The following is a 27,985-nucleotide window of genomic DNA, read 5'->3' as shown; positions in this document are numbered from 1 at the left end:
AATAAAAAAAATATTGGAAATAAAAATAAAAAAAAATTAAATAAATCAAAATAACACAAATCCTGCTGTGAAGTGAAGTTCAGTCAAAAGAAAATCATTTAATTTTGACACAACGCAAAAAGAAAATGTTTTGTGTTATAAAAAGAAATTTGTGTGAAATATTATAGATAGCAGCAAATAGCAAAAAACAAGTGTGTACAAACGTGCAAATATAAAAAAATATATATATATAAAAAACAATTTTAAATATATCTCAATATACATTGTAAAGCAAAACAACCAAAACGGGCACTCGTCTACGTGAACCCAGCGCCAAGGGACGCAGTCAGAGCAAAATGATCTACATCGATGACTCAGAGCCGGAAGGCGGTAAGTCGTTAACTAGTTACCAACTAATTCAGACGTATATATATATATATTAAAGGGGAATAGTCAATAGTGAGGCTGATAAAGTTGAACAAAGTGAAAAAAGAAAAACGACGACAACGCTGCGTATGCGTATTCCGTATCAGTGACAAGTGATATTTGATAAGATAAGAGTACCTTACAAATATCTATATGTTTATGTGGGTATATACCTGTCCACTGATATGCCGGAAAGTAATATGAGTTTGATTACAGCTGTAAATTGGGCATTAAAAAGCTCTTACAATAGCTCTTGACTAGTTTATTGTAGACAATAATTTATAGAATCTATTTATAGCTGAACTAGTTAAATTATACACAATCTTATTAAAATTGTGATAAGCTAAGGTCAAGGTCGGTCGGGAAAGCACAAAAGTAAAGTCGAGTGTGTGAATAACAGAGATAATTAGATGAAGTTGTATATCTCTACATCCTACTAAATTTAAGCGGGTCAATCAACTAAAAATTCTGATCGTCATTCAACAAAAGTACAATTTTCATAAAAGTTAATTTCTTTTGAACTGCAACTTCTTATTGCCCCCACTCTGCCCAAGATATAAAGCTAAAAAGAAACGACTGCAAATAGACAAATCAAATCAAGACAAATCTACAGATTAGCAGCTGTTCCCTTTCATTTTTGGGGTCTTTTGCCAATTTAGTTATCGCTTCTAACTACGCTTTAATAAAGGACCAACAGCCCAGGCGCAATAAACATTTCTGTGCCATGATGCAAGGCATTAAGTTTTATGCACAGATAAAAACCGAAACCGAACAACAACGAAATATCTGTAAAAATCAAGCAAAAATAAAGCCAGCCGAAAAAAACAACAAAATACAGAACAAATGCTTAAACGATTTAGAGCCAATGCGGCTCAGCTACCAAATGGCCAAGGCTTTTAAAAATACATGAATTTCAATAAAATACGACAATGGAGCAGGCAGCTAAAATACCAAAAAAAAAAAAATAAAAAAATAACAAAACGGGGAGGAAAAGGGTCCATAGATAAGACGGGCTGTGATCAGGAAACGTTTGCGCCGCCATTTTCATTGTCAGAAACAATAAATTTCACACATAAAACACTGAAAGCAAATGCTTTTTTTCTTGTTGCCATTCATATTAAAGTTTGGGCGCTGGCAACCAAAAGGCGTTGAAGGATAAACGTCAAGCGTAAATTTGGGAATGGGGACGCAGGAAAGTGGGCGAGGGGAAGCGGCGGCGGGTAAGCTTCGGGTATGCGTAAGTGTAACTACAGTGGCTTTGCTTTGAAAATTTGCACTGGCTTAGAAACCTAAGACAATGTCAGGCCGCCTCAAACGGAAACGGAAGTGTCAAGTAGTTGGATGGGCGACAAAAGAGAGAACGAGATAGAGACAAAAAGAGAGAGAGAGAGGGAGCAAAGAACAAAAAGTCAGACAAAATAAAAGGCAAAAGCATATAGCATGAAAAATGGCAAGCGCGAAGCAATTTGAAAAATGAAAAGGGCAACGAGTGGAAATCAAAACAAAAAAAAATGCAAACGTTGTACAATACACAGGCTAAGTTACCAAAAGACATTACCAAACTAAGAAATACCCTGTAATACAAAAATCGCGAATAAAACGAATATTTAGCGGGTTTGATTGGGAGTGTAAACGTCAACAAAGAGATGTTTTATATAGTTGAGACGCTTTATTTATCAATTCGATTTTGTACATCTTAATTCAGTCTATGGAAAGGGGTCAGCAAGAAACATTTTATTTATCAATATACTTTTGAATATCTTAATGTTTTCCTGAACAGGGGGTAAGAAAATATTTAAAATGTGAACTCTGACTTACATATTTTTGATCATTCAACAGAGTCGATAACCTAATAATAAAAGGGTCAACATTTTTAAAACACTTTATTTAAAATAATATTTTTATATATATCAACTATCTATTTAAAAATGGGTAAAAAATACATAAGTACAGTCAATTATGCTTTAATGACCTATTTAATAAAAGAGGTTGAAATATGTAAGATATTTTAATTCAATTAAAATATAAAGTTAACTGCGCTCAGGGAAATAGTTGTAGAATGTGCATCCATTCTACGTCTAATACTTCAAAGATCGCCAATAATGTGTGTCTTAATAATTGTTATTCAATTGCATTTCGATGAAAAATAAAATATATCAAAATAATTACGCTTAAGCATATTAAAATACTTATTTCTGTGATCCCAATAATTGAGTATGTGTTACATTAATCCCAATTATTTGAGTGAAAACACTTCGCAAATTAAGTATCAGATCGCGCTTAGTTCTTGCACACAGGGTATTAGCTATGGCATGTGCTCTTGTATTTGCCTTCGTGTTTTCGGGGTGTGACCGCACACGGGCGTCGTGATTTAGTGTCGGGCAACCTCACAACGCCTACGTCACGCCCATAAGCCAAAAAAATAAGAAAAAAAAGAAAAGGGTTGCGCTGCGGCGGCTCGATTTCCCAGGCTGTTTTCTCAAATTGGCAAATAACAACAAACGGAAATACTTTTGCTACAGGTGTGAGGAACTTGAAACCCTTTTTCAGTGAGTGTGTGTGTGTGAATGTGTGCTGGCAAATTGCTCAGTTTTTATTTATCTCCTCCGTGTGTGTGTGTGTAGGCTTTTGTCTGGCTGTTGACACAGCTGAATTATGTGCTAATGGCGCGAAAGCTGATTTCTCAATTTCCGTTTAGGGACCCAGCCGGTTTGTTAAATGATCTCAATGCGCTCTCTCTCAACAAACTTGCCTCAAATTGTATCTGCCACAAACGACTTTAACAGCCAAGCGGAAATGAAAAAAAATTTCAACAGCAACTGCACGGAAATTACCAAACCGCACAGAAATTAAAAATACTCGTTAATAAAACTATGTAAATACAGTTTTCAGTGTCTTTTTATGAAACATACGAATATAAATTATTTAAAGCTTTGCCAACACTTCGAATTTACTTTATTTATTTAATGGAGCTGTGATTTAGTCTACTACACAAACAATTGAAAAATTCAATCGCTTTATCAGCGCTAAGCCCAACAAATTGCTAGCTAAATAATTTATACAATATTTTCATATACACACATGTAATTTTTGTTTTAACATTTAAAAACATGCAGACAGCTACCGACCGACAAAAAAAAAATGCATAAAACTGCTGGCCAACGCATCATGTTGGCGTCATTTAATGCGCACAAATTTCGTATATTTGGCTAAGAGATTTTCGGGGCACAGTAAAAAAATTTACAAGCAATCTGAACAACGAGAATCGTTGAAAATGAACTTAAGGCCGATTGAAAATTTAAGCCGTTCCTAGCTCTTGCGGCTTGGGCTGCGTTGCGTTGATCACCAATCAATCTCTCAGTCTGTTAGTTAGTCAGTCAGTAAATCAGTCTTTCCGTTAGTCAATCAGTCAGACAGCCAATCAATCAGTTAGTCAATCAATCAGTCAGTCAGTGAGCCAGTCAGTAAGTTAAGCATCCAGTCAGTCAAAATTAAATAGAAAGTCTTCAAAAATTAAATGATTTAATAAATAATGCAATTAAGGCTATTATAGAACTTCATGAAGCCCTATTGAGCGCTGTTCTAACCATTCTTACATCAATGACATTGAAGTTTTGTTTTTTTTTTTTTTTGTGTGGAAAAGAGCTGTAGATAGCATGCAGCGCATTCTCAGCTAGCGAGTTTTCACTGTATGTAGATAGATATTTCATTCTTTTTTACGCGTTTGCCGCACAAATATCAAAATAATTTTTATTTTGCTTTTAATTTTTGTACGTTGCCAAGGTGAATGTAAAGCAAACACACACGCGCACACACACACACCTACACATAGAGAAAGACACACAACAATTTTTCACTTCACGTCTCTGAGTAACTGCCCCAACCCGTCGAAGCAGCGGGCAGCGCAAATGAGCAAAAATGAAAAGCAGCACACCAACACACACACGTACACACACACCCGCACACACTCAAACGCATAGAAAAGATATCTAAATATATATGTAGTACATATATATAATTGAGATAAATTTATTTTACGTCGCATTTCATGTTGAAGGTCGTTCGTTGATATTCACTTCATTTGACGTTGCAAATTCCTTGCGGCTGTCTCATGCAGAGAGCGTTCTTCTATTTCGTTTTTGGGGTTTTTACAGTTTACACTAATGATCGACAAATTTGTGTACACAGCAGCAATTTGGAATACACAATCTATATAAATATATATATATATATATATATATATATATATATAGATGCAATAATTTTGCTAAATGTCAATTAATTATGTAAATATTTTTACTGTCGAATTCAGAATTTGGCTTCCTGCTTTGGGTGCACTTCCCTCATGTGATTTCTTTTGAGCATTTCTATTCTTTGTCTCTGCTTGCTTTTTGGATGCTTTTTTCTTTTGTTTAGAATCGTTTGGCTGCTATATATAATGTATATTTAAAAACTGAATGAACGTGATTATGTCTCGGTGTCTATGTGCGCCGATATTGGCAAGAAACCAAGATTTAATGAATATTTTTACGTTTTCCGCTCGACTGACAAATGGAGGTATACGGGTTTTATATTCATTTTTTGTTCTCTTTGTAGGAATTTCGGTGGTTAGGAGAAATATTTGTGTAATTCACACACTAGAAATATTACATAAATTCTAGCTATAATTTATTTTATATAAATAGAAGTTCAGCTCTTGGCTGTATACTAATAAATTTATATAAATAATGTACACAACAACAACAAATTTGCTTAGCAATAAACTTCTAATTAAACTAAATGAAAGCCTGCACACATGTTTTTAAATATAAATCATTGTGAAAATCCCATAAGTAAGACACATCATTTCTAAAACCGATTAACAATAAAGGCTAAGCACTGTGTGGGAATGCCTTAAAAGCAAAATAACTTTAAGCATATATAAATGTTTATTGTTGTAAGCAATTGAACTGTTATTTGAAAGTAGAAAAATACACAGAGAAGCTGTGAGGAACACGTACAGCCAAGCGGAGCTATCCAATATCCATTTTCATATAGCTGAGCCGTAACCCAATACCCATTCCCACAGTCATGTATTTCTGTTTCTCTGCAATTTTATTTAAATTTTTAATGCGCAAGTATCTGGCGGCTGTCTGAGCCGCAGCTGCAGGTGAAATAACAGCAAAAGCAGCACCACCAACAATAACAGCAGCAGCAGCAGCGGCAGCGGCAGCATTAAAATTGCAGACAAGGCGTGAGTGCATGCATATATGTATGGCTATAGCGCATACGCCATGTGGCACACGGACAGCTAACAAAAACGAGTGAGAGTATGCTAGATTCAGCTAGAGAGTTAAAGACTTGAAGAACAACAGAGAGAGAGAGAGAGAGAGGTAGAGAGAGAGTGTGTGAGTGAGGGAGAGCGCGTTGTTAAGCAAATTAAAATTGCAATTTAATGTATTGCCAGCGACCAGGAGTCTTGTTAAGATTGCATTTGCCAAATGCAAGCCAACCATACATACACACACACAGCACGCATACACAACAAACACACAAACACACAATGCATATATATAAGCACACATTTACCAGTGCAACTCAATTTTCATGTAGACATTTCGCGCCAAAATGGCAAACTGCAATTTCCATATTGCAAACATTTATGTTGCTATTGTTGTTGTTGTTACTAGCTTGGATAGTGCCTTCCCGCAGCTAGCTGCAAAAATAATCAAAATTATGTAAATGCCAGTGCACTTCTCTCATTTGTTTTATTTATTACAACTCGCCTCGCTCAACGCTTTTCCACATTTGGTCGCCAGCAGCTCATTTGATTTGCATCAACAACAACAACAACACCGAGCGAATTTTCCATTTCCCAACATTGTTGTTGTTATTTATGTGCTTCTGGTAACTGTCAATACATCACAAATATACCGTTATGATAAATTACAATATGGCCCACGCAGGTTGCTCTTCGCTAATCGGCTAACACATTGCGTATACGCAACGTTGAACCTCGTTGAGCCTCGAGTGCTGCCAGCAAACAAATTCACATGGACATTTTGCGTATTTACCCTAAAAGCCGGTTAATTACTATCGAATTATTATCGTGTGTGTTATTTAATTGCTTTTGGGCAATTGCAGTGCACATGTATTAAGGCGACGAGTGTTTGAATTGATGTTCCTCTTATTTCCACATTTGTGTCTGTTAAAACGATACGCAGTCGCTTTTATGTAACCGACGCACGCTGACCATTAATTTCGAGTACTGTTCAAATTAAATGCAATGGCAAGTAGCGGGCCATCAACTGGAACTGAGTTCGGGGGTAGGTCATATAATGCGCTTTAGCGCTGAGTTATGACCCTTTCATGCGGTTACGGGGCGCCTGTGCGGTAATATAATAGGTGGCCTTTAATATAAACATTTACTGTCCGCCTCAAACTACGCTTAAGCAGTTTCTTACACAACAATTTATGGGAATTTTTGTATTAAGTTAAGGCAAATTTGTTGAAGAAAATTTAATGTGCACTCCTGGCATTAATTATTATTTATGCTTGATCTTGAAGAGCCTCTTTGCTGGCAGAGAATTTATCAAGTCCTGTCTTTGAGCTCCAATAAATTCACTACTATTATTATTTACATTTTATATTTTTCTGTGTTGAAAATCCCAGCTAATTGCATTGACAATTTTGCAAGTAATATTTTTTACACTGTGTACCCTAAATTAATTTTTTTACTGACAATTTTCATTTTTGTATTTAAATTCGGTTGCCGCTTATTATTTTGATTATATGCATTAATATAACACTAAATTTAATATTCTCAAAAATAAAGGTAAATGTCATGAGTAACCATTACATGTAATTTTGCTATGCTGGCAGGGAATACCCCTAGACTTGCCAGTAAATTACTGCCATATATAAAAAAATATATATTTTTTTTAAACTTTCCATTGTAACTATGCCAAGTTTATTTTTATAACATAAGCATTTTTTTCGCTTTAATAAAAGACAATGGATTCAGTTAGTTGCTTTGTATACTCCATCAATTGAAATTGGGGAAGCGCTTTAAGATGTGCCAACACTCGGTTCTGGTCATGTCATTGGCTGCAATCCCATGAATATTTGAACGGATGCAGCGAGCGTATTGTATAAATAACCTCAACACCATTAAATCGTCAAGCCTGGTGTTGGTGTGTATGTGTGTGTGTGTGTGCACACGTAGCTAGACTGCAAACTTTATTTAGAGATGTCAAACTGTCGTTCAACATGGACACTTTACAGTGTCCTGGCAGTCGGAGGAGACGGGAAAGAATACGTTCCCCCTCCACCGAATCGCCCCCCTGTGGAAAGCAGCCAGTCAGCCCCATTCAGGCATTCAGCCAGTCAGCAGTAAATAAAGCGTTAAATTTTAACAAATTGTTGTCAGCTGTGCGTGTGAACATGTACCAGCTGCTGACCCCAACAGGCACACACACACACACACGCACACACGCGCACATATGCTGTCATTGAATCGATGGCTTTTCAATTACCTCATTTCCGCTGCGTATGTAACTAAAAACCTGCATCTTGATTAATTGTTTTGTTTGTGCCCGTGCCGCAGCACGTTAATTGATTTATCTTGCTTCCCCACACAGCCAAATTCATTCGTCGGACCATCGTTACATACGCCACATGCATTTCCGTTTGCGTTAGCCGCCATTTTCGGCAAATAGTTCGCAGTGAACTGTTGTTATTAGATTATGCCTAAAATTCAATTTAATTTGAGTGCAAATATGTGTTCGCTAATGTTTGCCGCCGCTCTTAAAGCAGCCACAAAACGTCCAACTGCACACACACACACCCCTCGCTCGGTGTCTGCGGCCGTCTAGTCCTCGCCTTTGATTTTTGCTTGGCCATATCTGTGTGTGTGTGTTCTTTTCTTTTTGTTGTGGCTGGCTGTGCTGTGGTGGCTCTTTTCGGCCGCGTTGCCTTCTTTTCAAGTGGTTTTCCGTTTTATGGGCAGCGACGGAAATATACGAAGGCAGATAAATGAATGCGTTGCCATGGCACAAGTCTAATTAGAAGCCGCAAATTCGGTGACTGCGAAAGTTTTTGAGAAAATGGCCTAGGAAAATATTACAATAACATTTGCTTTTTCTTTTTTGAAATGCGCTCAAGACCTAAATTCTAAAAAAATGTTTAAAAACAATTTCAAGACAAACCAGAGAACTGCGATTACTGAAGTCTTGAGAAGAGTAGCAAAAATAGGTGTACAACATAAATAACAATTATTTAAAAATTCTATAACGAAAGTGCTTTTAAAACACAAAAAATCATTGTACTACATCGTGATAAAACCTTTATTAACTAAGCCGTTTACCGCACAGCAACATTTTAATCAAAATTATAAACCAACAACATGCACCGCCAGCTCGTCCAAGTCCCAAAAGCGGCCATGAAATGTGGTTTCAGCCGCAGCATCGTTAATTTCACGTGGCTTCTGCTGTTCCTGCTGCTGCTGCTGCTGCTGTTGGCAGGGATCATAACGTTTATGGGTGCCTGGGTGTACAACATGGCGTATGCGTGCTATAAATTAATACGCTTTTGCGCTGGTCACCGCAAATGCCAATAATTAACTAAGCGCCTGACGCGCTTCAATGGCAGCGCATTTGGCCCCGGTTCAATGGCAAAATATCGCCAGGTAGCTCCAGTTTAATGCTAACGAGCTGCAGGTGCGCGGGGCACGTGAGTTTGGCTGTTTGGCTCATAAGTCATTAGCAGACGGCAGAGACACAACAGCAACGAGGCATTTTGCAACCGTTGCCTCACGTGGTGCTGCGATGGCAGCTCATTAAATTAATTAAACGCTATCTAAAGGGGGCGAGGGGTGGGGTTTTAGAAAAATGGTGAACGCGTTTCTGCGGCCTGCTTATTATTTAGGAATTGCACATTTTATTCACATGCAACGCTTAACATTTGTCGCAGCTGCCGTTTTTGTTGCAACTTGGCTAAGCGAAACTTTTAATGAGTTCACTGCGACGCCACATCTTTGCCTCATCTCGTGCCGTGTCTGCCTCTGCCTCTGCTTATGTCTCTGCCGCACAGAACTGTGTCTTGCTCTCTGCGGCTATAGCCAAGCGACGCGACGTATCGTGTACATCGTTAGACAGCCTTAAAATTGTTTTGCATTTTCTATGAGAGCGCCGCGTTTAGTTAAGGACTCGCCATATCTACGGCTCCTGTTGCTGACGTGGCAAAAAAAAATCAAAAACTGAATACAAGCAAGCAGAGCTATTAGCTCATTGCCGAAGATTGAATGCCCTGCAGGTCGTTAGAATTACAATTTTTATTTTATGTTTGCCTGCGTTTATAGACAAAAAACTTTTGTAATGCCTTAGAAGCACGAAATATTCCTAATGCATAAGTCGATATATTGATGTTAAGATATCTCCAAAAATAAATAGATATTTCATTTGAGAACTCAATTTAAGATTGATTATTACTGTAGTATAAACTATCCCAATGGATATATTTAGAGATGCTAAGATATCTTCAATAATAAATATATTTAGTAGTATGACTATAGTATCCGCCGGTTGCAAAGCTTTGTCTGAAATTTGAGGACACAACGTTTCACAGCTGGCTTTCAGCCTGATCAAAAATATGTAAACTGTATTGCTTCACACCCGCTGCAAGGGCATATTGTAAAAATTGCAGTGATTGCAGCTGAAGAGCTAAAGCTGTATCTGTAAGTGGAAATGGAGATGGAACTGCTGATGAATATGTAGACGAAGACAGGCAGAAGCTGAAAAGAAGTGAAGTCTCTTGTGTTTATCTTTTGCAGCTGTCAGCTAGCCCTTTGCATTGGTCTTGTGTGGCCTGTGCGTCTGGGTCTGTCGTTTGTCGTTTGTCGTGTGTCGCCGGGTGCCATATTCAGGCATTGTTGAACCATTGTTGAACTTTGAAATTGCCTTGAAAATTGCTGTGTTCACATCAATCAATTAGCGTTGGCCCTGTTTGCCATCATGTAGACAGCAGCACATTTCAGTCGATTTAAATTTTATGGCACTTTGCTTAAAGCGCTTCCAACTTTGCACCCACAGACACAGACACGCACGTATATGCATTGAAATTGAAAGCAAAAAGAGGAAACTCTTGGTGCCACACACAGACATAGCAGCTCGAATAGCAGCGCTGATTATACATAAGCGCGAAATATGCACACGCCCACCACAAAAGCCGGTGTAATGAATGTGTAAAGGGTTAGCTAAACATCGTGTGAGTAGAACATATGAACAAGACGCCACAAAAGCTCTTGGCCCAGTGGCACCCGAGCACGAATTGGGCGGGTGCATAGTCATAAAGTGTTTGGTAAAAAACAATTTAAGAAATGTGCGCGCCAGAAATGCTTTTAGACCAACACACCTAAACGCCTTTGTCATCCAGCACACAGGCACACACACGCGCACACATGGCGTATGCGTGTTTTATGCGGACCCATCCAAATTAAACAGCTTAATGAACTGTACGACCAAAGAATTCTACAAAAATAATTGAAATGCATAGAAATAACTTGGTTAAGCGCGCGATCTGAATGAAATTTCGCACTTAATGAAAACGACAGCAATGCAAATAAAATTATATGAAAAAATACAAATAAAAATAAAAATTCTGCCAGGCAGCACTCAATTTGTAGCACCCTCACACACACACACACGCGTACACACTTGCATACAAATTCCTAATGCTAATTTCATTTGCCGCTGTCAGGCCAAAATGAAGACAGCGAAAAAAATTAACTTAAGAAAATGTTCCTTATAGAAGAAACATAAATACTCTACAAAAAGAACCTTAGTTTTAGTTTTATGCTGGTTAAGAATGTAATATTTATTTAATTTAAGTAAATCAAAGGGAACAAATTATATCAAATGAATTATTTGAAGAAGAAAAATAATAAAGAGAAGAGAAAGACTAAATCTTTCATAAGAAGCAACAAAATATATTTTCTATTCAAATGATTTATTAAATAATTCTTCAAGTATAAATAAAAAATACTTTAACATAAATATATATTAAATATAAAATAAGAAATATATATATATACTCATATTTTCCTTTTTCTTTTTAAATGTAAAATATTTTCATATTATATAATAAATAATTTCATATAAAATAACAATTGCAAACATTTTAAATAAAAATGTAGCTAGTCCAAAAGCCCAAAATAGAGTGAGAAATAGAATTTCTGTGCTTCAACTTTAAGGAATTTGTTGCCATAGCAGCATATCAAAAATGTGCCAATAATTGGCTCGTCTATTTAGTCTGGCAAAGTTTATGCCAAAGTTATGGGACCCATGCCCCTTGCCTTGGCTTATAATCAACTTGCGCAACTTTCAAATTGGCAAGCGGCATTAGAATCATAAAATCTTATGAGCAACACACACACACACACAGAGACACACAATTTCCGCCTGCTGGCCCCCTTTAGTTGGCACTTTTTTGCGCTAGATACGCACACGCATAAATTTAAATGTCAATGGGCAATTAAAGTGGCCCACAAAAGTATGCAACTTAAAGTTGAAAAGTGCGCGTGCGGTTCATAGCAACACTTTGCCAAGACTTGGAAACAGTTGGTAGTTGAAACACTTGACAGTGCATTAGAGCAGCTGAGCACACACCCACAGGCAGTCACAAGCATACGCACATCGCCACACACACACATATACATACGCATTCATTTTTGGCATTTCCCTTGCCTAACTGGCGTCGTGGGGGGCTTTATCGCTAACCTTGCTAGGTTTCTTCTTCCCGATTATTACTTTTCATTTTGCCTTAACGATTTTCATATATATATAAAATATATATATCTTTTTTATTTTATATACGTTGTCGTCACTTGAGCTATGTTAAAATATTCGTGGGCGTGGCAACGGACTTACGCATGGCATGCAAAAATGATGAAGATGAATTGCTGCCTGCTGCCTGCTGCCTGCTGCCATGTGACTGCAGATTCATTTGTATCTACATACATAAACACGTGAAAACATGTATATGTGTGTATATGCACGTGTATTAAAAGATTTTGGGCGACATTTTTGTTGTTATTGATTTGCTGTCTGTTCGCTGAACCGAACGCTTTTGTTTTAAACAAAACAGAAAAAAAAAAAAGAAAATCATATCTTGTGCCTAGACAATTTAACCTTGTCATTTATCATTTGTTCAATTGATTATCGGCAAGAGACTTAAGAAAATATGCAAATGAATTCGATTGTAAGAAATAAATTGTTGCTACCATTAAGAATTTTGATTAATACAGGTATTCTCAAGGTTAATGCTAAGAAATATGTTGAATTTATTAAATCCACCAAAAAATTGTATTATGTGTTTATTTGCTTAAATACGTTTTTAGTCTATAGCACAAAGTTCTTTTATATCTATAATGGAAGACAGATATTGAAATGAATCTGTTACAGAACATATATGCCTAAGAAAGATTCTTTGATTCTCAATACAACAGCCTATATATTAAAATGTAAATTTAGCGAGCACCCAATATATATTCATGCTTATTAACTATAATTAAAAATTTTAATTTATAATATTTATTTTTTTAAATGCAAAATAACCAACACCAACATAAAACACAATTAAATATACGTTAAACGTTTATTTTTAGACGTGAAAGGATATCTTCGGCACGCCGAAGATTTAATACTCTTGTTGGCATATCCCTTGAGAGAAAAGTGAAGCTTGAAAATGCTTATTTCTTGAAAATATCTTTGAAAACAGAATCTTTGTCTCTTGATGCTGATCTAAAATAAGTATATATACTTTATAGGAAAGGAGACGTCTTCTTCCTTCTATGCGCTACACAATTCATGGCAAAAATATGAAACTCTCTAAAAGGGTATAAAAAAGAGTATTCAACTGGAAGTAACTTCTGTTATATTAAAATGAGTTGTATCTTGTATATATATACATCCTAAATATATTTTATCCTCGACTACCTCAACTCTATTTAAATGCAAAAAACTCATTGTCATTTGTTTGTTTTTTATACTAATTTTATTTAATATCATGTTTAATTTAATAACAAACCGCCCATAAAATGTTAATAGGCAGTTAAATTCTGCAATTAATTCATTTATGCGACAAAGCTTATGTTTATAAACACACAAACATTATTATTATTAATAAGCCGCCATAGGTGAACGACTCGCTACATAAAAAATGGCTTATAGACTAAACAAAGGCATATGTGTGAATGTCGGATGACAGCACGTAATGACAAAAAGTTGGCTTTAAAAAAGAAAATGATGCAACTCTCATTTTCGGCTTTTTAAGCCGGCAAACAATAAGTGCAAATGCAAACAAACATTCGACAGAAATACGTAAACTGCAGCGCGCGTCCGCACAGACCTTTCACACAGATGCAGGCAAACTGTGCGTGTGTGTGTGTGTGCGGGTATGTGTGGCAAGTTTCGTGTAATAACCAATTTGAAATGGCAGCCACAGTCACAGCAGCAGCAGCAGCCATCAGAGCAGCAAACGAGCAAAGTTTTACCATTTTTAATTTTGCCTGTGGTAGTCGGTGTATTTATACCCTGAACCCATTTAAAATGGGTACAAGGGTATATTGTATTTGTGCGAAAGCCAAATGTATGTAACAGGCAGAAGGAAGCTTCTCCGACCCCATAAAGTATATATATTCTTCTTCCATGTCCGTCTGTCTGTCTGTCCGTCCGTCCGTCCGTCCTTATGTATGAACGCAAGGATCTCAGAACCTATAAGAGCTAGAGACTTAGATGTAGATGCTCCTAGTTCCCGCGCATATCGAGTTTGTTTCCGATAATCGATAACTTCCTCCGTTTCCAAGCAATCGATAAAAATCAATATCGATATCCTGTTTTTTGGGCAATTTTGGTAAATAATTAGAGCTAGAACCACCAAACTTGACATATAGCTTCCAAAATAGAATATATATATATATATATATTTGATGTTGAAAGAACAGGGCTCAGGGTATCCCCTAGTCGGGAGCTCCCGACTAGAACCTCTTACTTGTTTTTTTTGCTGTTGCTCTTCTTTTGCCAGCACTTAGGCTGATTAAAGTGCACGAACCAGGCGGAAACAAAAACAGTAATAACAACTATTACTACAACTACAATAACATACATTTTCAGCATTTTTTGTATTCTTTCAGTCGTTTGTCATATGCTATTCCCTATTAGTCAGCTGCAATGTCAGTTATTATTTGTAGTCTGGACCCCAAAGCTGACAAGAAGAACAAATTTAAGTTGCTATTCCAAAAATAAGCAGGCACTCTTTTAATATATGTTTATATATATCATAAGACATCGCACAGCATGCGCTACTCGAAATGTGTAGAATTGGAATAATTTAAATTAAACCATGTATGTCGCAGCCTGTAAAAATTAGCCTGTAAAAATCAGCAAAAACATTATATTTACGAAATAATTATGAAACCTGAAATGAGAATTTAGGGATAGTTCTCATGTGTGTAGACCATGCCCAGCTCTGATCAAAGCATACATTTATATGCTATTTAGATTTAGTTTTATTATTAGCATTATATTTCGTCCTTTGGCTCGGAACTGTGACAATATTGCCCGAAAGCGAAATGCAGAAGAATAACTTTTCTGGAACATCTTTAGGTGTGTTCTGCCGTACTTGTTTGACATTAACCTCTATATATACAAATAAAACTTGCGTTTAATCTTGGTGTAAATATGCCGTGCTTTGGACTTATATCCTTTGCCATTAAATGCTTGATATACTTGCGGCTTATTGCCTCGGGCCAGCGGCCCAAAACGATGGGTTTAAGTTGAGCATTTGTTGTGCCGCCGTCAGACATATAAAAAGTGTTATTAAAAACCTATAAACCACACACCAACAAGCACCCTGCCCGTTCCCAGTTCCCTCTGCCCCATGACACAACTTTTTAACGCACATATTAAAATGCCAACGCGTTTGTTAAATAAAAAATACATTTTATTTTTTGTGTTTTTGCGGCACACGCGGCGTATGCATAATACGACACATTAATATTGTTATTTTTTGCGGATGCGTGTGTGTGTGCCGTTATCATTTTGATGTGCAACAGTTCGCAATTGCTGAACAATTTGTTGTTAAACGAACTTTAAGAGTTTTCATGGCGGCATTAAATTTGTTCATTAATTTAAAGACACTTAAAATTCAAATTGAGATAATTTGAAAATTAATTTTAAACTGCATGCTTTATTTTGATGGTCTGAAGTAAAAGTCAAGATGCGGCCAAACTGTCAACAGTTGCCAAAATGCACAAAAGAAGAGTGCAAAAGGCTGGGCAAGAGGCAGAGGGGCAGGGCCAAGTCTTGGGAAAACTGCGAATATGCTCGGCAATTCAAAGAAAAGAAACTGCTGATTCTCATATCACAAAAATTTGCCGGCGTTGGCACAAAAAACTCGTTTCGCTATCTACAAACGGCACTCAATTGAATGAGAGCGCATGCAAATATACTATATACTATATACATATATATTCGCATTTAATTCCACGCCCTAACCGACCTGCCCCTCCCCGCACAACCACACTGCATCTCACCCTCAATCTATTCTTTTGGCATTTTACAATCGCCCTCTCAAATGCGCTTTTGATATTGTGCATAAATTAACTTTTCAAAGTTTTTGTAGATTGAAATTGCAACGAGTGGCATTTTATCAGTACCATTTGACGTTCACACAATCCTGCACGATGTGGGCGTGGTCGGGCTCTAAGGTGCCGTAGTACATCACATTAAATGATTTCGGTGGCAGCATTTGTTAAGTGTTCGCAATAATTAAATTAGTTGGGATTTTTGTGTGGAGTATTTGCAGTTGCAGTCGACAAAGTTGTTCCTTAAAAAAAATGTACTCTGCATTAAAAAGGGCAACATATATTTGAGCTTATATTTAAGCCAGAATATTTAAGTAGCATAATTAATTGGAACCTTTTTTTTAATAACTGAAGTCTTTAAAGCTAACTTTTTACCTTAGAATTAATTTTGTTTAAATTTTCGTGGATGTTTAATAAATAAATAATTTCTTTTATTGCACTTTGAGTTCTGATACTTAATTTCAGCAGCTCATTTGAAATACTTTGCACGCTATCAGTTTTGAAACATATTTTTAAATCCCTTAACATCTATTTGAAATCCTCGATTAAACCTCTTTTAAGCACATTTCTCAACTGCTTAGCAGCAAAAATTAAATTGTGCAGTTCACACACCTTTTTATGAGCAGAACAACACAAATTTATGCACTTCGCTATCCCGCATGAATATAGAAGTTTATCTTTATGAATTGGGCTTCAGATATTTGTTGGACTTAAGTTCATGCGAGAAAAACCCACTTGTTTATTCATAGGCTTAGCCAGCAGACAGCTCAATAGCATATGCCGTGCACCTAATAAGACTCCTCTCGACTCTATTTGGCTGCGCTTATAAGCGCATTTGTGTGCTCGATGGCCAGACACGAGGCTCTACGTTAAGCAGCATAACATTCGAACCAAATCCAATTCAATTCGTGAGGCACAAACGGGTCGAAGCTAAGCCAGGGCCAAAACTGCAACAGCAGACACAATCACAGCAACGTGAGCATAAAAACCAGGGGGAGCAGATGAGAGGAGATGCTGCAAAAGTAGGGGACAGATTATACTGCAAAGGTATAGGTATATGGCGGTCTAAGCGCTGGAAAGTATGTGCCGCAGTTCAACTACCAAGCAGAGTCGATATAAATTCATTTATTCATGAGTTCAAAACCGGAAATGAACGTGTTAGCTAGCGCGTCAATGTACGTGCGTGTGCGTGTGTCTGTATATAAAACTGCTATGGCGCATAAAGGATGTCTGTGTGTTTTGTCTGACACGCATGCAATTTATGAAAATATTTGATTTGGCCATAAATTATGTGAGCAAAAAAAAAGTTCTATTTTTGTGATCACCTGAAGTTTTGCCCAAGTTTCGTATTCCAATTGAATATGTCGCTGGGATCTAACGAGAATGGGGTTGCTGCGATTCGAATTGGCGTGTTTGCTCAAACTTAAATTGTGCGCATTATTGGCAAAGTGCACTCAAAAGACGCACACACACACACACACACTCAGAAACTGCAGCAAACATGCATACACTTTGCGCCAAAAAGCCGTTTAGGGAGCACACACAGATATACACACACAGCCTTAGAGCAAGAGATAGCAGTGTGTGAGACGGCGTCAAGTTGCTGCAATCGCTGCACACGCACAAGTGCCTCACTGCACACAAATAGCAGTTCACACACACACACATACACATTCAAAAACACATAGACACACACTGGAATATGCTGCACATGCCTCTATTCAACTTTCACTTTGAATTTGCCAAGTTTTTCCGCAAGATGCAACCCCGCGAGCGCACCTTACGCTTCGTTTCACACACACTAGAAATTACACCAACAGTCACACATCCTCACACACACTCACACATATTCGTACACACTCATCCATATGCCGTTATGGGCTTGCCTTTGATTTTAAAGATTTATCGTGCTTTTCGTAGCATACTTATATGCGCCATTTGCATATTAATAGAGCAAACGGCACCCAAAGTCTTCCAGCTGACAGCGTTTATGAGTGCAACGCAAAGGCTTAAAACAAACTATACGCTAGACAGAGCTAAAGGGAGAGAGGAGACAGGAGCAGATTTGGAGAGAGTTTATCAATAATTTAAATTGCAAATTCTAGTTGATTTCTTTTCAAGATTTTGGACAAATCTCGATGGGGCTTCGGTGCGACCAAATGTCAATTTGAACTGCTTACGCTTAATGGAAAAATATTAAAAGGAAATATAGGAAAACAAGCTGCACAGCTCACAACTGGGTGTGTCTGAACAGCAGATACTCTGCATGGAGCTGATAGAGTATACAATTTTATTTATTTTTTTAATATTCTTTATAAAATCTTTGATATAATGGGTATATAATACATACTATTTTGATTTTTAATATATGCTTAAAACTTGAAATATGAAATGATTTTTTTGTAGGATGTTGCAAACCATTGTCCCTTAAACAAATTCACGGTACCCCTTGGGGTATAGGGTATATGAAAAAATAACGTTTATGTCCACGATTGGCACACCTACTACATATGCTTGGGCATGTGTGTGTGTGTCTGTGTGTGACTGTGAGCACACACAATATTTTCAGTAAGTCATCGTTGTCGTCGTCCTCGCTTGCGGTTGTGCTCATTGGTGTGTCCCTTGGCAGTAGAATTCAATTCAATGAAGTCATTTTTATTTGTTTGGCAACTTGTAGAAACAACAACGACAACAACAAATGAATTTTGAAAAGGGTTTCCTTTTGAATAAGAAAAAAAATAACAATAACAAGAAAATAGCACAAAAAATACCACAACAAATTGTCTGCAATATGTTGCGAAATATGTGACAAGCAGAAACTGTTGCCGGGTGGTTGAGGGAGCCGAGGAGGCCATAATACCCGATATTAAATGCAATTCGTATCGGCGCACAATGAAAATGATTGAATGCCATATTTCAAGAGACGCTCGAAGTAGTCGAATATGTTGGAGTATGCTGCAAGTGGTTCGCATTTAGGTTTATGCCTTGTGCGACTGACTTTTTGTCGCAAATCACTGTGTGAGAAGCGAATAGAGAGGTCATGCAGAAAGAAATAAGAAAAACATACTTCTGAAAGAGCAAAAAAAATGCTAGGAAAATAGCAATCGATATTGAATAAAGGTTAAAGTAACTTCTTCAGAATCTTGGTGAAGTGAGAGGGATCATTGCTTTGTGGTGCAAGGCGTAACAAAGGATGCCAATCAACAAATTGAAGAGTTCAGTTAAGCTTTTAGTTACTAACAAAATGAAACGTGAAGTGGATAGAAAAGCTTTCTTTAAGTACAATGAGAAAACACTTCTGGAAACAACAGTAAGAAGCAATAAACGGAATATGTGTAAACAGTTCTGGATTAACTCGCAAGAAGTTTATATTCACGTTTCGTACTTGAACATTGTCTGAAGCCATATTTATTATTTATTAATAACTACTCTCACCGTATTTCTTGCAGTTCTGGAGGCCGCTTTTCCAATGCGCGATGTGACCATAAATCGGAATGTGGACGCGCATAAATTGTACGACGTGCTCGGCGAGGTGGGACGGTAAGTACTACCAAAAAAAAACATTCAACCTAACACACTTTTCGTTCGGATGCATGAAATGCTAATCATACGATATCCAATTCTCAGTGGTAAATTCGGCACAGTGTACAAGTGCAGGGACAAGAAGAGTGGAATACAATTGGCAGCGAAATTTGTGCCCATACCAAAACGCGAGGACAAGCGGAATGTGGAGCGTGAAGTGGAGATTATGAATTCATTGCAACATCATCTCATTATACAATTGTATGCTGCATACGAATATCAGAAAATGATGTGCGTCGTCCTGGAACTGTAAGGCTGAACGAACCCACACACATATATAATATATATATATTTATATATGTAGTAGAAATTATCTATCCATGTAGCAAACATGTTGATTTCGCTTGTATTTGTTTTTGTTGTGTTGGGACTTGTGTCTGTGTGTGTGTGTGTGTGTGTGTGTGCGTGTGTGTTTTGTTGTCCTTGCCGAACTACTTTGACAACATTTTCATAACTTTTGTTGGTCTTTTTGTTGAATGCTCTATTCTATTGTTGTTGTTACATTGTTGTGGAACACAATATCTTGCAATCAGCGGGAAATGTGCATAAAATACGATTTACACGTACGCACATTATCGTAAAGTAGTAAAGTTCTTCCACTCACACTCACACACGCACACAAACACGCACACACAACGCAAAACTATAAAAGTTTTCCTTATTTTATTTTTTGACTACACTCAGAAAGAAAACCTTCAGCAACAGGTTATCGTACTTCCTACTTCTAGAAATGTATTTCTTATACCCTATAGAGTATTGTAACTTGATCATGAATTGTGTAACGCATAGCAGGAGACATCTCCAATCCTATTAATTATGTTATATATATATTCTTAATCAGTATAAAGAGCCATGTTTAGATTCAAGCTAGTCCCTCTGACCTAAAGCAATCGTCATAAAACCTTGCATAGATCCGTCTCTTTGTTGCAGACAGTACATATTTAGGAATCGGACAATTATATTATTTAGAAAGAATCCTTCGCTATAGAAAGAATCGGTCGAAAATTTAGTTCTTGCATGAACAACTTTGTTGTATCTCCAAAGATCTTGACCAAGCTTAACACGACGAGATTTACCATTCTCCTTATACGCCAGCACAATCTGAACATTATCGGACTACCATATCACATAGAAAGAATCGGACAATAAATAAGTTTTTGAATAGAAAACTTTTCTGTTTTCCGATTTATATATTCTTTTCAAATATCTGCAAAACCGTATGGCATTAAGGAGTATTTAATCTTCGACGTGCCGCAAATAGCCGTTCTTTCTTATTATATCTGGTGTTGACACTTAATAAAAAGGGAACAATCTGGCCCAAAACGTGGCCATTGTCTTTGTGCCATAAAAGCGTTTGAGCCAGGTAACGGCGCAACGATTAGGCCATGACCTTGACCCATATTTCGGTAGCGCCGCAGAAATGAAACGCAACACTTGCTGGCCAGGAACAATAAAGTTACGACTCTTTTGTCTAGCTCACTCGACTTTTTACTTTTTAAATTAATTTTCATGGCTAAGAGTTGGTTGTGCTCTAACTACACTCAACAACAATGCTGACAATCTGCATTGTTGGCGTTGTTTTTGTTTTCCTTGCCTTAATTGTTTACTTGCAAAAGTTGTCTCGTTTTGCATATTCATAAAATGCAGCAAACATATTTTTGCCAAGACAGAATTCGTTGACAAGCTGCAAGCTCGTTTTCAAAAATTGTCCATTTGCTATTCTAATGAAAATTGCATTTTATTCCACACACACACAATAATATTTATTTGGACTGTTGGAATTGCCGTAGTCCTTTTGCTTTGTAAATATATTTCATGTCAACTGACAAAAGTTGTAATCTGCAGCTGCATCGGGCACATAAGTCACATCGATTACCGCATATGGGAAATGCAGCTGATAAAATGCTTAAATAATATCACATAAGCCGATTCCCTTATGCAACTGTTCTTTTTTAGATGAAATATAATGGGATCAATAAATAAAGCTAATTCAGCAGCTTTAAGTTAATCAAATAGTTGTCTTTAAAGTATTTATGTGATATTTGGCTATTAAATGTGCTTTATTCGTATAAATATTTACAGTGAAGTTTCATAACAAGCAGCTATGAGAGCGCCCAATTAAACCAACAGATAAATATACGAAGATTTTGAAATAACTTTTTTTGACACAAACATGCGACAGATGTCTCGATAAATATATAATTATTTATAATCTTATTCGATATGTCTTACAGTTAACTTCTGCATTTTTAAAGTAAAGTTGCATAGAATTCCGCTTTGTAGAAAACACTAAATGAATAGTTTCACTTTAAAGGTATTTATTTGCTTTTCTGCTAAAATGTGCTTTATTGGTGTCAATATTTACAGCGAAGTTTCATAGCAAGCAGCTATGAGGGAGCAAATTGAGGCAGCAGATACATTTATCTTCAACTGCTCGAATTTGTTATACTAATTTTTGACTTTTGCAAGTAAACCTATGCAGAACTTTCTGAGAGCCCATATTCAAATACTATTAAGTATAAAATATATCCAAGTCTCTCGTATTTCAGTTAAAATGTTATATTAAATTACAAACAAGCAAAAGATATCAGGTAATCAGGTATTTTTAGTAGACATGTTCAAGCATTAAAAAGTAAAGCGCATAAACTGCCTTATATAGGGAAATGAAACTTAGGCATACTTAAAAGTTTTATTCTCTTGTAAGGCATTTGGTTTATAAATTTTATTAAATTTATAAAGCTAATGCTTTGCAGTTCAGTTGCTGCGCTTTTCTTCCTCCACATAGGTTGATGTTCATGTATTATCTGATTTTCGTGTTATGTCAAACAATGCCTTGCTCTTGTAAATAACATATGTAGTTTTAAAGTGGGTAGTCGGGGCAGGTAAGCCAATGGATTAAAATTAGCACTAAGTGGGTCATAGTTTTGTTTTGGCATTAACTGTTGTCTTGGCTTTAGCTGGCATGCTTTTCGTATATGTTCGATGTTGCTTTTTTATAAGTATCTTTTCTGCATTCGATCAACTCAAAATATTATTTGATTTTATTAACTTGACAGTATTGAGGGCGGCGAACTCTTTGATCGTGTTGTGGACGATGAATTCGTGCTCACGGAACGCGTGTGTCGTGTCTTTATACGTCAGGTGTGCGAGGCCATGGCGTTTATACACGGCAATGGTATTATCCATCTGGATCTAAAGCCCGAGAATATTCTGGTGCTAACCCAAAAGGGCAATCGCATTAAGATCATTGACTTTGGACTGGCACGCAAATTTGATCCAGACAAGCGTCTGAGGGTAAGTTACAAGTTCTCAATTATATTGGGGTACGCATGTTGACTGACTCCCTTCCAGGTGCTCTTTGGCACACCTGAGTTTGTGGCGCCCGAAGTTGTTAACTTTGACTGCATCTCCTATGGCACCGATATGTGGAGCGTTGGTGTCATCTGCTATGTGCTGTAAGTATTTTGTGGCCGAAATATATTTTATTAAAGTCAGTTACACTACACAACAAGTATTTCTTCTATAATAAGGGATTTATTTTTTTTGTACATTTTTTAAAATTTATTTAAGATAAACTTAATATATGAGTATAAATATGATTTTTTCGCTGCACAAATTTGATTAAATTTTTTCCTTGGCTTTAGCCAAATAAAGACATTTAATTTTCACTGTTTAATAATCACGAATGAAAAACCAAATATTCAAAAATTGATAGGCAGAATATATATAATTTTTTTTTCAAAATTTTGTTGCGCAGTGTTTTCAATAAAATGACACTTGAAAATTTAATCAAAGCTTGCGCTAGCGCTTGGTCGTTGGGCTTGGGGTTGGGGCTGCCGCAGTGAGCAGAACAAACTAATTAAAAATCTGTGAAAATTGCGGCAATCTTGAATTGAATAATCAAAGTCTTAGCAATGGTAAGGAAGGTGTTTCAAACACGCCCCCACCCACCGCCCGCGCTGCTAAGGAAAAACTAAACAGCACTCGCTCGGCGCCAATTTAATTTAGTTAATTAAACGCTGCTGTGTGTTTTTTTTATGTATTTATTTATTTTGTGTGCGCTGCTTTTACATTTCATGTTTATTGACTTTGCCACACACACACACACATGGTGAAACAACAACAACAACAAGAACAGCATTTCTGGTCTGTCGCCGTTCATGGGCGAGAACGACATTGAAACAATGTCAAATGTAACCATTGCAAAATACGATTTCGAGGATGAATGCTTTAATGGCATATCCCCGGAGTGCCTGGATTTCATAGCGAAGCTCCTTGTTAAGGACTTGAGGTGCGTTTTCTTAATTAGTGTCTAGCCATAACCGGGCCAGCAGCCCTCCCGCAGAGCCTTAGCGGCCCTTTTAATCAACCAAATGCCCCACAGCACCCGCATGACAGCCGCCGATTGTGTTAAGCACAAATGGCTGCAACAACATCCCGCTGCCACGCCCACAAAACAAGCAACAGCAGCTGGAACACCAAAAGTAACCAAGAGCGCCACAGTGAGCAGCAAGACGCGCCTGAAGTCGGAGTCGCCCACACCGCTAGCCTCGGAGTCTTCGGAGGATTCAACGGAAACAATTGAAGATGCGGATGATGACGAGGACGAGGCGACGGAACAGGACGAGGAAAGCGAAGAGCTGGCGCAGCTGTGCAACACACATGAGCTAGAGGTAAGCAGAAGCTAGGAAAATAGACCAACAACTATTATAAAATTCTGTGCTGCCCAATTCCCAACAGAACAAAGAGCTAGATGCCACGAAGGATAATTTAAAGAATTTCATAGTGCGCTGGGAGACGCATCCGAATAGCCCGTACGTCTTTGACGTCGAGGGCAATGTGATAGCGCCATTAAATGAGACTAGTTACACGCATCCGCGACGACCCCATGGCCAGGACAGCATCTCCTCATCCCGAGGTGAGTACTGCCGCAACGGTGGCTCCCAGCGGCAGCGCGACCGGCATGCGCTCATCCATGGCAAATGAGCGGGGGCGACGCAAATCACAACCAATTTGTAAATTACATAATTAACTTGAAAACCAACAAACAAACAAACAGAAAACGACCAACTAATTGTTGTTCTCTCTTAACTTGAATGTACACCAAGTTAGCTCAATGAGAAGCGCGAAGAAGGGCACGCTTCAGTGCGGTCTTTAACTCTCATGCGCTCTCTCATTCTTTTTCTTCATATATATTAAATTTTTCAACTTTTAATGTTTTGTGTTAACATAAGCTTTAAATGAGCTATTGTAATTATGTTGTGTGTGGAAGAAAGAAGGCATGTCAGCAACAACAACAACAACAGCAGCAAATTTTGAGTATTTGCATAAACGTTGTTGGTTTATATTTTAAGTAACCGTAGCTTTAAGCGCATCCTTGTAGCGGATGCCACCTCTATTAACCAAATTGCCTAGTTATACTTATAAGTTGCTTAGCGTTTCGACACTGTGATAAAGACAGCCAATGACAAGAGTAATACCAAAATATACTTACTTCAAATTCAAATACTACAAACCTTCTTTCAAATACATTAGTCACAACTCTATCCAAACGAAAACATTCCAAGATAAAAAATATAAAACAAAATAAGACATTATCCTAACCTAGTTCAAGTTTAGCTCAACACCTAGCCACAGTTTCAAAACTACCGGACAAGGTAAGCTCCATTATCGATCAAATAAAGAGAAAATTTATCGATCAAAACTGCAGCCAAATTACAAAGTTTGTCGAAGTTTCATTTCATCTCAACGGATGTCGTTCATAAAACATGAAGCTTATTTATGTTGTGATCCATTACGAATAAGAAATTATAAAAAAAAAATCTTAAAAAAAATTTAAAGTTTATTATTTAATTTATTTTTAATTTTCTGAAAAAACTACTTTAAGATCGAATACTATTCACTTTTTGTGTTTCTTTACTTTTCTATATATTTTAGTAAAGTTTAATCAAAAAATTCAAGAAAGATTTGTAGCATAATGTAGCATTATTATTTTTATAAATTTTTGAATTAAATAACAACCGCAGTCATTAAAAATTGTTGTTAACCTGCTGACCAAGAGTAATTAAAAATGGATAAAAATAAAAATAATTACTTTAAAAAATATGATAGTATGATAATGATAAATAATTAAATTACATTTATAATTTTTATGAATTTGATGTAATTTAATTGTGCATACATTTCCTTAATTAATTAATTACTTTTTGGTATGATAATGATAAATAACTAAATTTAATTTTTAATTTAAAGAAATTTAATTGCACATTATGCATAATATTTAGTTAATAAAATTAATTCTTCAAATACTTTTGTAAATTCTGATATGAGTATGACAAATAATTAAATTACATTTATAATTTTGGTAAATTAAATGTAATTTAATTGTACATAACTTACTTTTTCAACTACTTATGTAAATTCTGCATAAAAATATTTATTAAACAATTTTTACCGATTAACAATCCAACTACTCAATTGAAACTTCTAACTAATTATGTTTAATAACTTAAAGAACTAATTAAAAGGCAAAGAACCACAATAAATATAGTTCAAATATTAATTAAATCAGGAAAGAAAATCTTAAAAAGTTGTCTATTGCGGAGATTGAATAATTTCTTTGTACTGAGGACTCAAAGCATAAAAAACAGCTCATTTTCACTTCAAGTATGTTTTGTGCACATATGTTGTCTGTCAGGGCTAGCTGTTACGATCCATTACTAACTTCTCTGTTGGCGCTAATCAACTGGGCTGTCCGTCTCATAAGCATGCTCTAATCTTGTGTATATATGTGTCTCTATGTTTCCGATACCACTTTGATAATTACAATTAAAACCTAACCCTTCCCAGAACAAACCTAATCTGTCTGTATCCTCCATTGTGAATTGCTCCATGGAACTGAAATCTCTTCCCATGCCTTTGCAGTGTGCTCACCCTCACCGTGTGAATCGATAGCAACGCTGACGGACGATGAGCAGGAGTATGAGAGGCAGGCGGCGGCGGCATTTGAGGAGGAACGACGCAGCGCGGACAGTCCCCATTCGGTGGCCACCACGCCCATCAACGAATCCCGCGAGAAGTTGTTCCCGGCGACGGCCAGTGCTTCGGGCTGTGCCACGCCCACGCCGCAGCATCTGTTCAATGAGAACTTTGATGAGTTCTCCGGCAGCGAAAGCAGCGCCCAGCAGCAGCGCAGCATGAAAAGCTATTTGCACACATTCGATCGTCGCAACTCGGACACGACCTATTTGCTGGGACGGCGCAGCTCCGGGGAGCGCGTCAATCTGGCGGATGAGATACGCAAGCTATCCGATCATCTGCTAATGCTCGCCGAGATCAATACCAAGCTGGGCGATAGCAACAATAATGCGGCCAAGGAGAGCACCTTCACGCAGGAGGGCAACAAGTGGATAAGCAGCACGCGCAACAGCGCCAGCGCCAGCCGAGCAACGCCGCGTGGCCAGCTGCACAGCGCCAGCAGCACCAGCAGCCACCAGACTCAAACGCGCTCCAATGATGGCCACCAGAAGAAGGTTAGCTCCCTGTCCGTGCGCCTGCAGCAGTCCATTGAGGAGACGCCCAAGCTGAGCAATGGCAAGAGCGACAACAGCTGGTCCAAGTCGCAGCAGTCGCAGCAGCTGCGCAGCCAGTCCACAGTGAGCACCATGAGCACGGCCAATACGAAGAGCCACGTGCAAAGGACCAGCACAAGCAGCTCCAAGTTCAGCTCTAGCAGCAGCAACAGCGGCAACCATGTCTTCTCGGAGTCGGCGAGCAGTCGACGCGCCAAGTTCCGTATCAATCAGATGAGTCGCGATGTGCCCGTTGGCCTGCCGGATACGCATCAAACGGTTAATCTGGAGGAGGCGGCCAATACGACAAAGGATTGCCTGCTGCATCTGCTAGAGAAATACAATGAGACAAAGATACGCAATCCCGTGGGCAGACATCAGAGCATCAGCGTCGATTGGCATGTCAGCGATAATCTCGAATACCGCTCCATGAGCTCCATCAATGCCTTCTTCCAGCGCCACGGCCACAGCAGCGGCGGTCAGAATGTCCGGCACATACAGGCCCAGCTGGAGGAGAAGGCAACGGGGAAATAGTGTCCATTCAGTACCATACGAATACTGTATATAATTTTTCATTACTAATTCATGTACTATACATACTACAAGCAGGAAAGAACTAAAAGAAAACCAAATCAAACTAAAAATCAAACTTAGTTAATCGCAGTTACAATTTAGTCAATTTCTATGTTTGCAAATGAATCAAATTATTTATGTATTTGTCGTAAGTAAAAAATGATATTAATTTATTGAAAATAAAAAATTATATGAAAAAAACAGAAAGAGCCCGAATCGAAATGTGGATGCTGCC

At 37.5% G+C, this 27,985-nt stretch overlaps 1 protein-coding gene across 1 annotated transcript; it reads left to right on the top strand.

The window, feature by feature from the left end:
• LOC115758233 (myosin light chain kinase, smooth muscle) lies at window positions 1-27,927 on the top strand. Its single transcript, XM_030698785.1, has 9 exons — window positions 1-369; window positions 19,474-19,564; window positions 19,652-19,855; window positions 22,663-22,900; window positions 22,958-23,061; window positions 23,745-23,897; window positions 23,991-24,279; window positions 24,347-24,524; window positions 26,531-27,927. The coding sequence occupies exons 1-9, from the start codon at window positions 336-338 to the stop codon at window positions 27,709-27,711; spliced, it is 2,472 nt and encodes an 823-aa protein (XP_030554645.1). The 5' UTR covers window positions 1-335; the 3' UTR covers window positions 27,712-27,927.
• The last annotated feature ends 58 nt before the right edge of the window (window positions 27,928-27,985 follow it).

The sequence above is a fragment of the Drosophila novamexicana genome, unplaced genomic scaffold, assembly GCF_003285875.2.
Source record: "Drosophila novamexicana strain 15010-1031.04,08,12 unplaced genomic scaffold, DnovRS2.1 tig00000137-arrow-arrow-pilon, whole genome shotgun sequence".
Taxonomy (NCBI): Eukaryota; Metazoa; Arthropoda; class Insecta; order Diptera; family Drosophilidae; genus Drosophila; species Drosophila novamexicana.
Note: the sequence above shows the minus strand (reverse complement) of the source record. Positions and strands in the feature narration are given on the sequence as shown.

Coding starts and splice junctions, on each gene's coding strand:
- LOC115758233 (XM_030698785.1), top strand. CDS start 336: ATGATCTACATCGATGACTCAGAGCCGGAAGGCG. Junction 19,565..19,651: donor GTGCTCGGCGAGGTGGGACG/GTAAGTACTACC, acceptor TCCAATTCTCAG/TGGTAAATTCGGCACAGTGT. Junction 19,856..22,662: donor ATGTGCGTCGTCCTGGAACT/GTAAGGCTGAAC, acceptor TTAACTTGACAG/TATTGAGGGCGGCGAACTCT.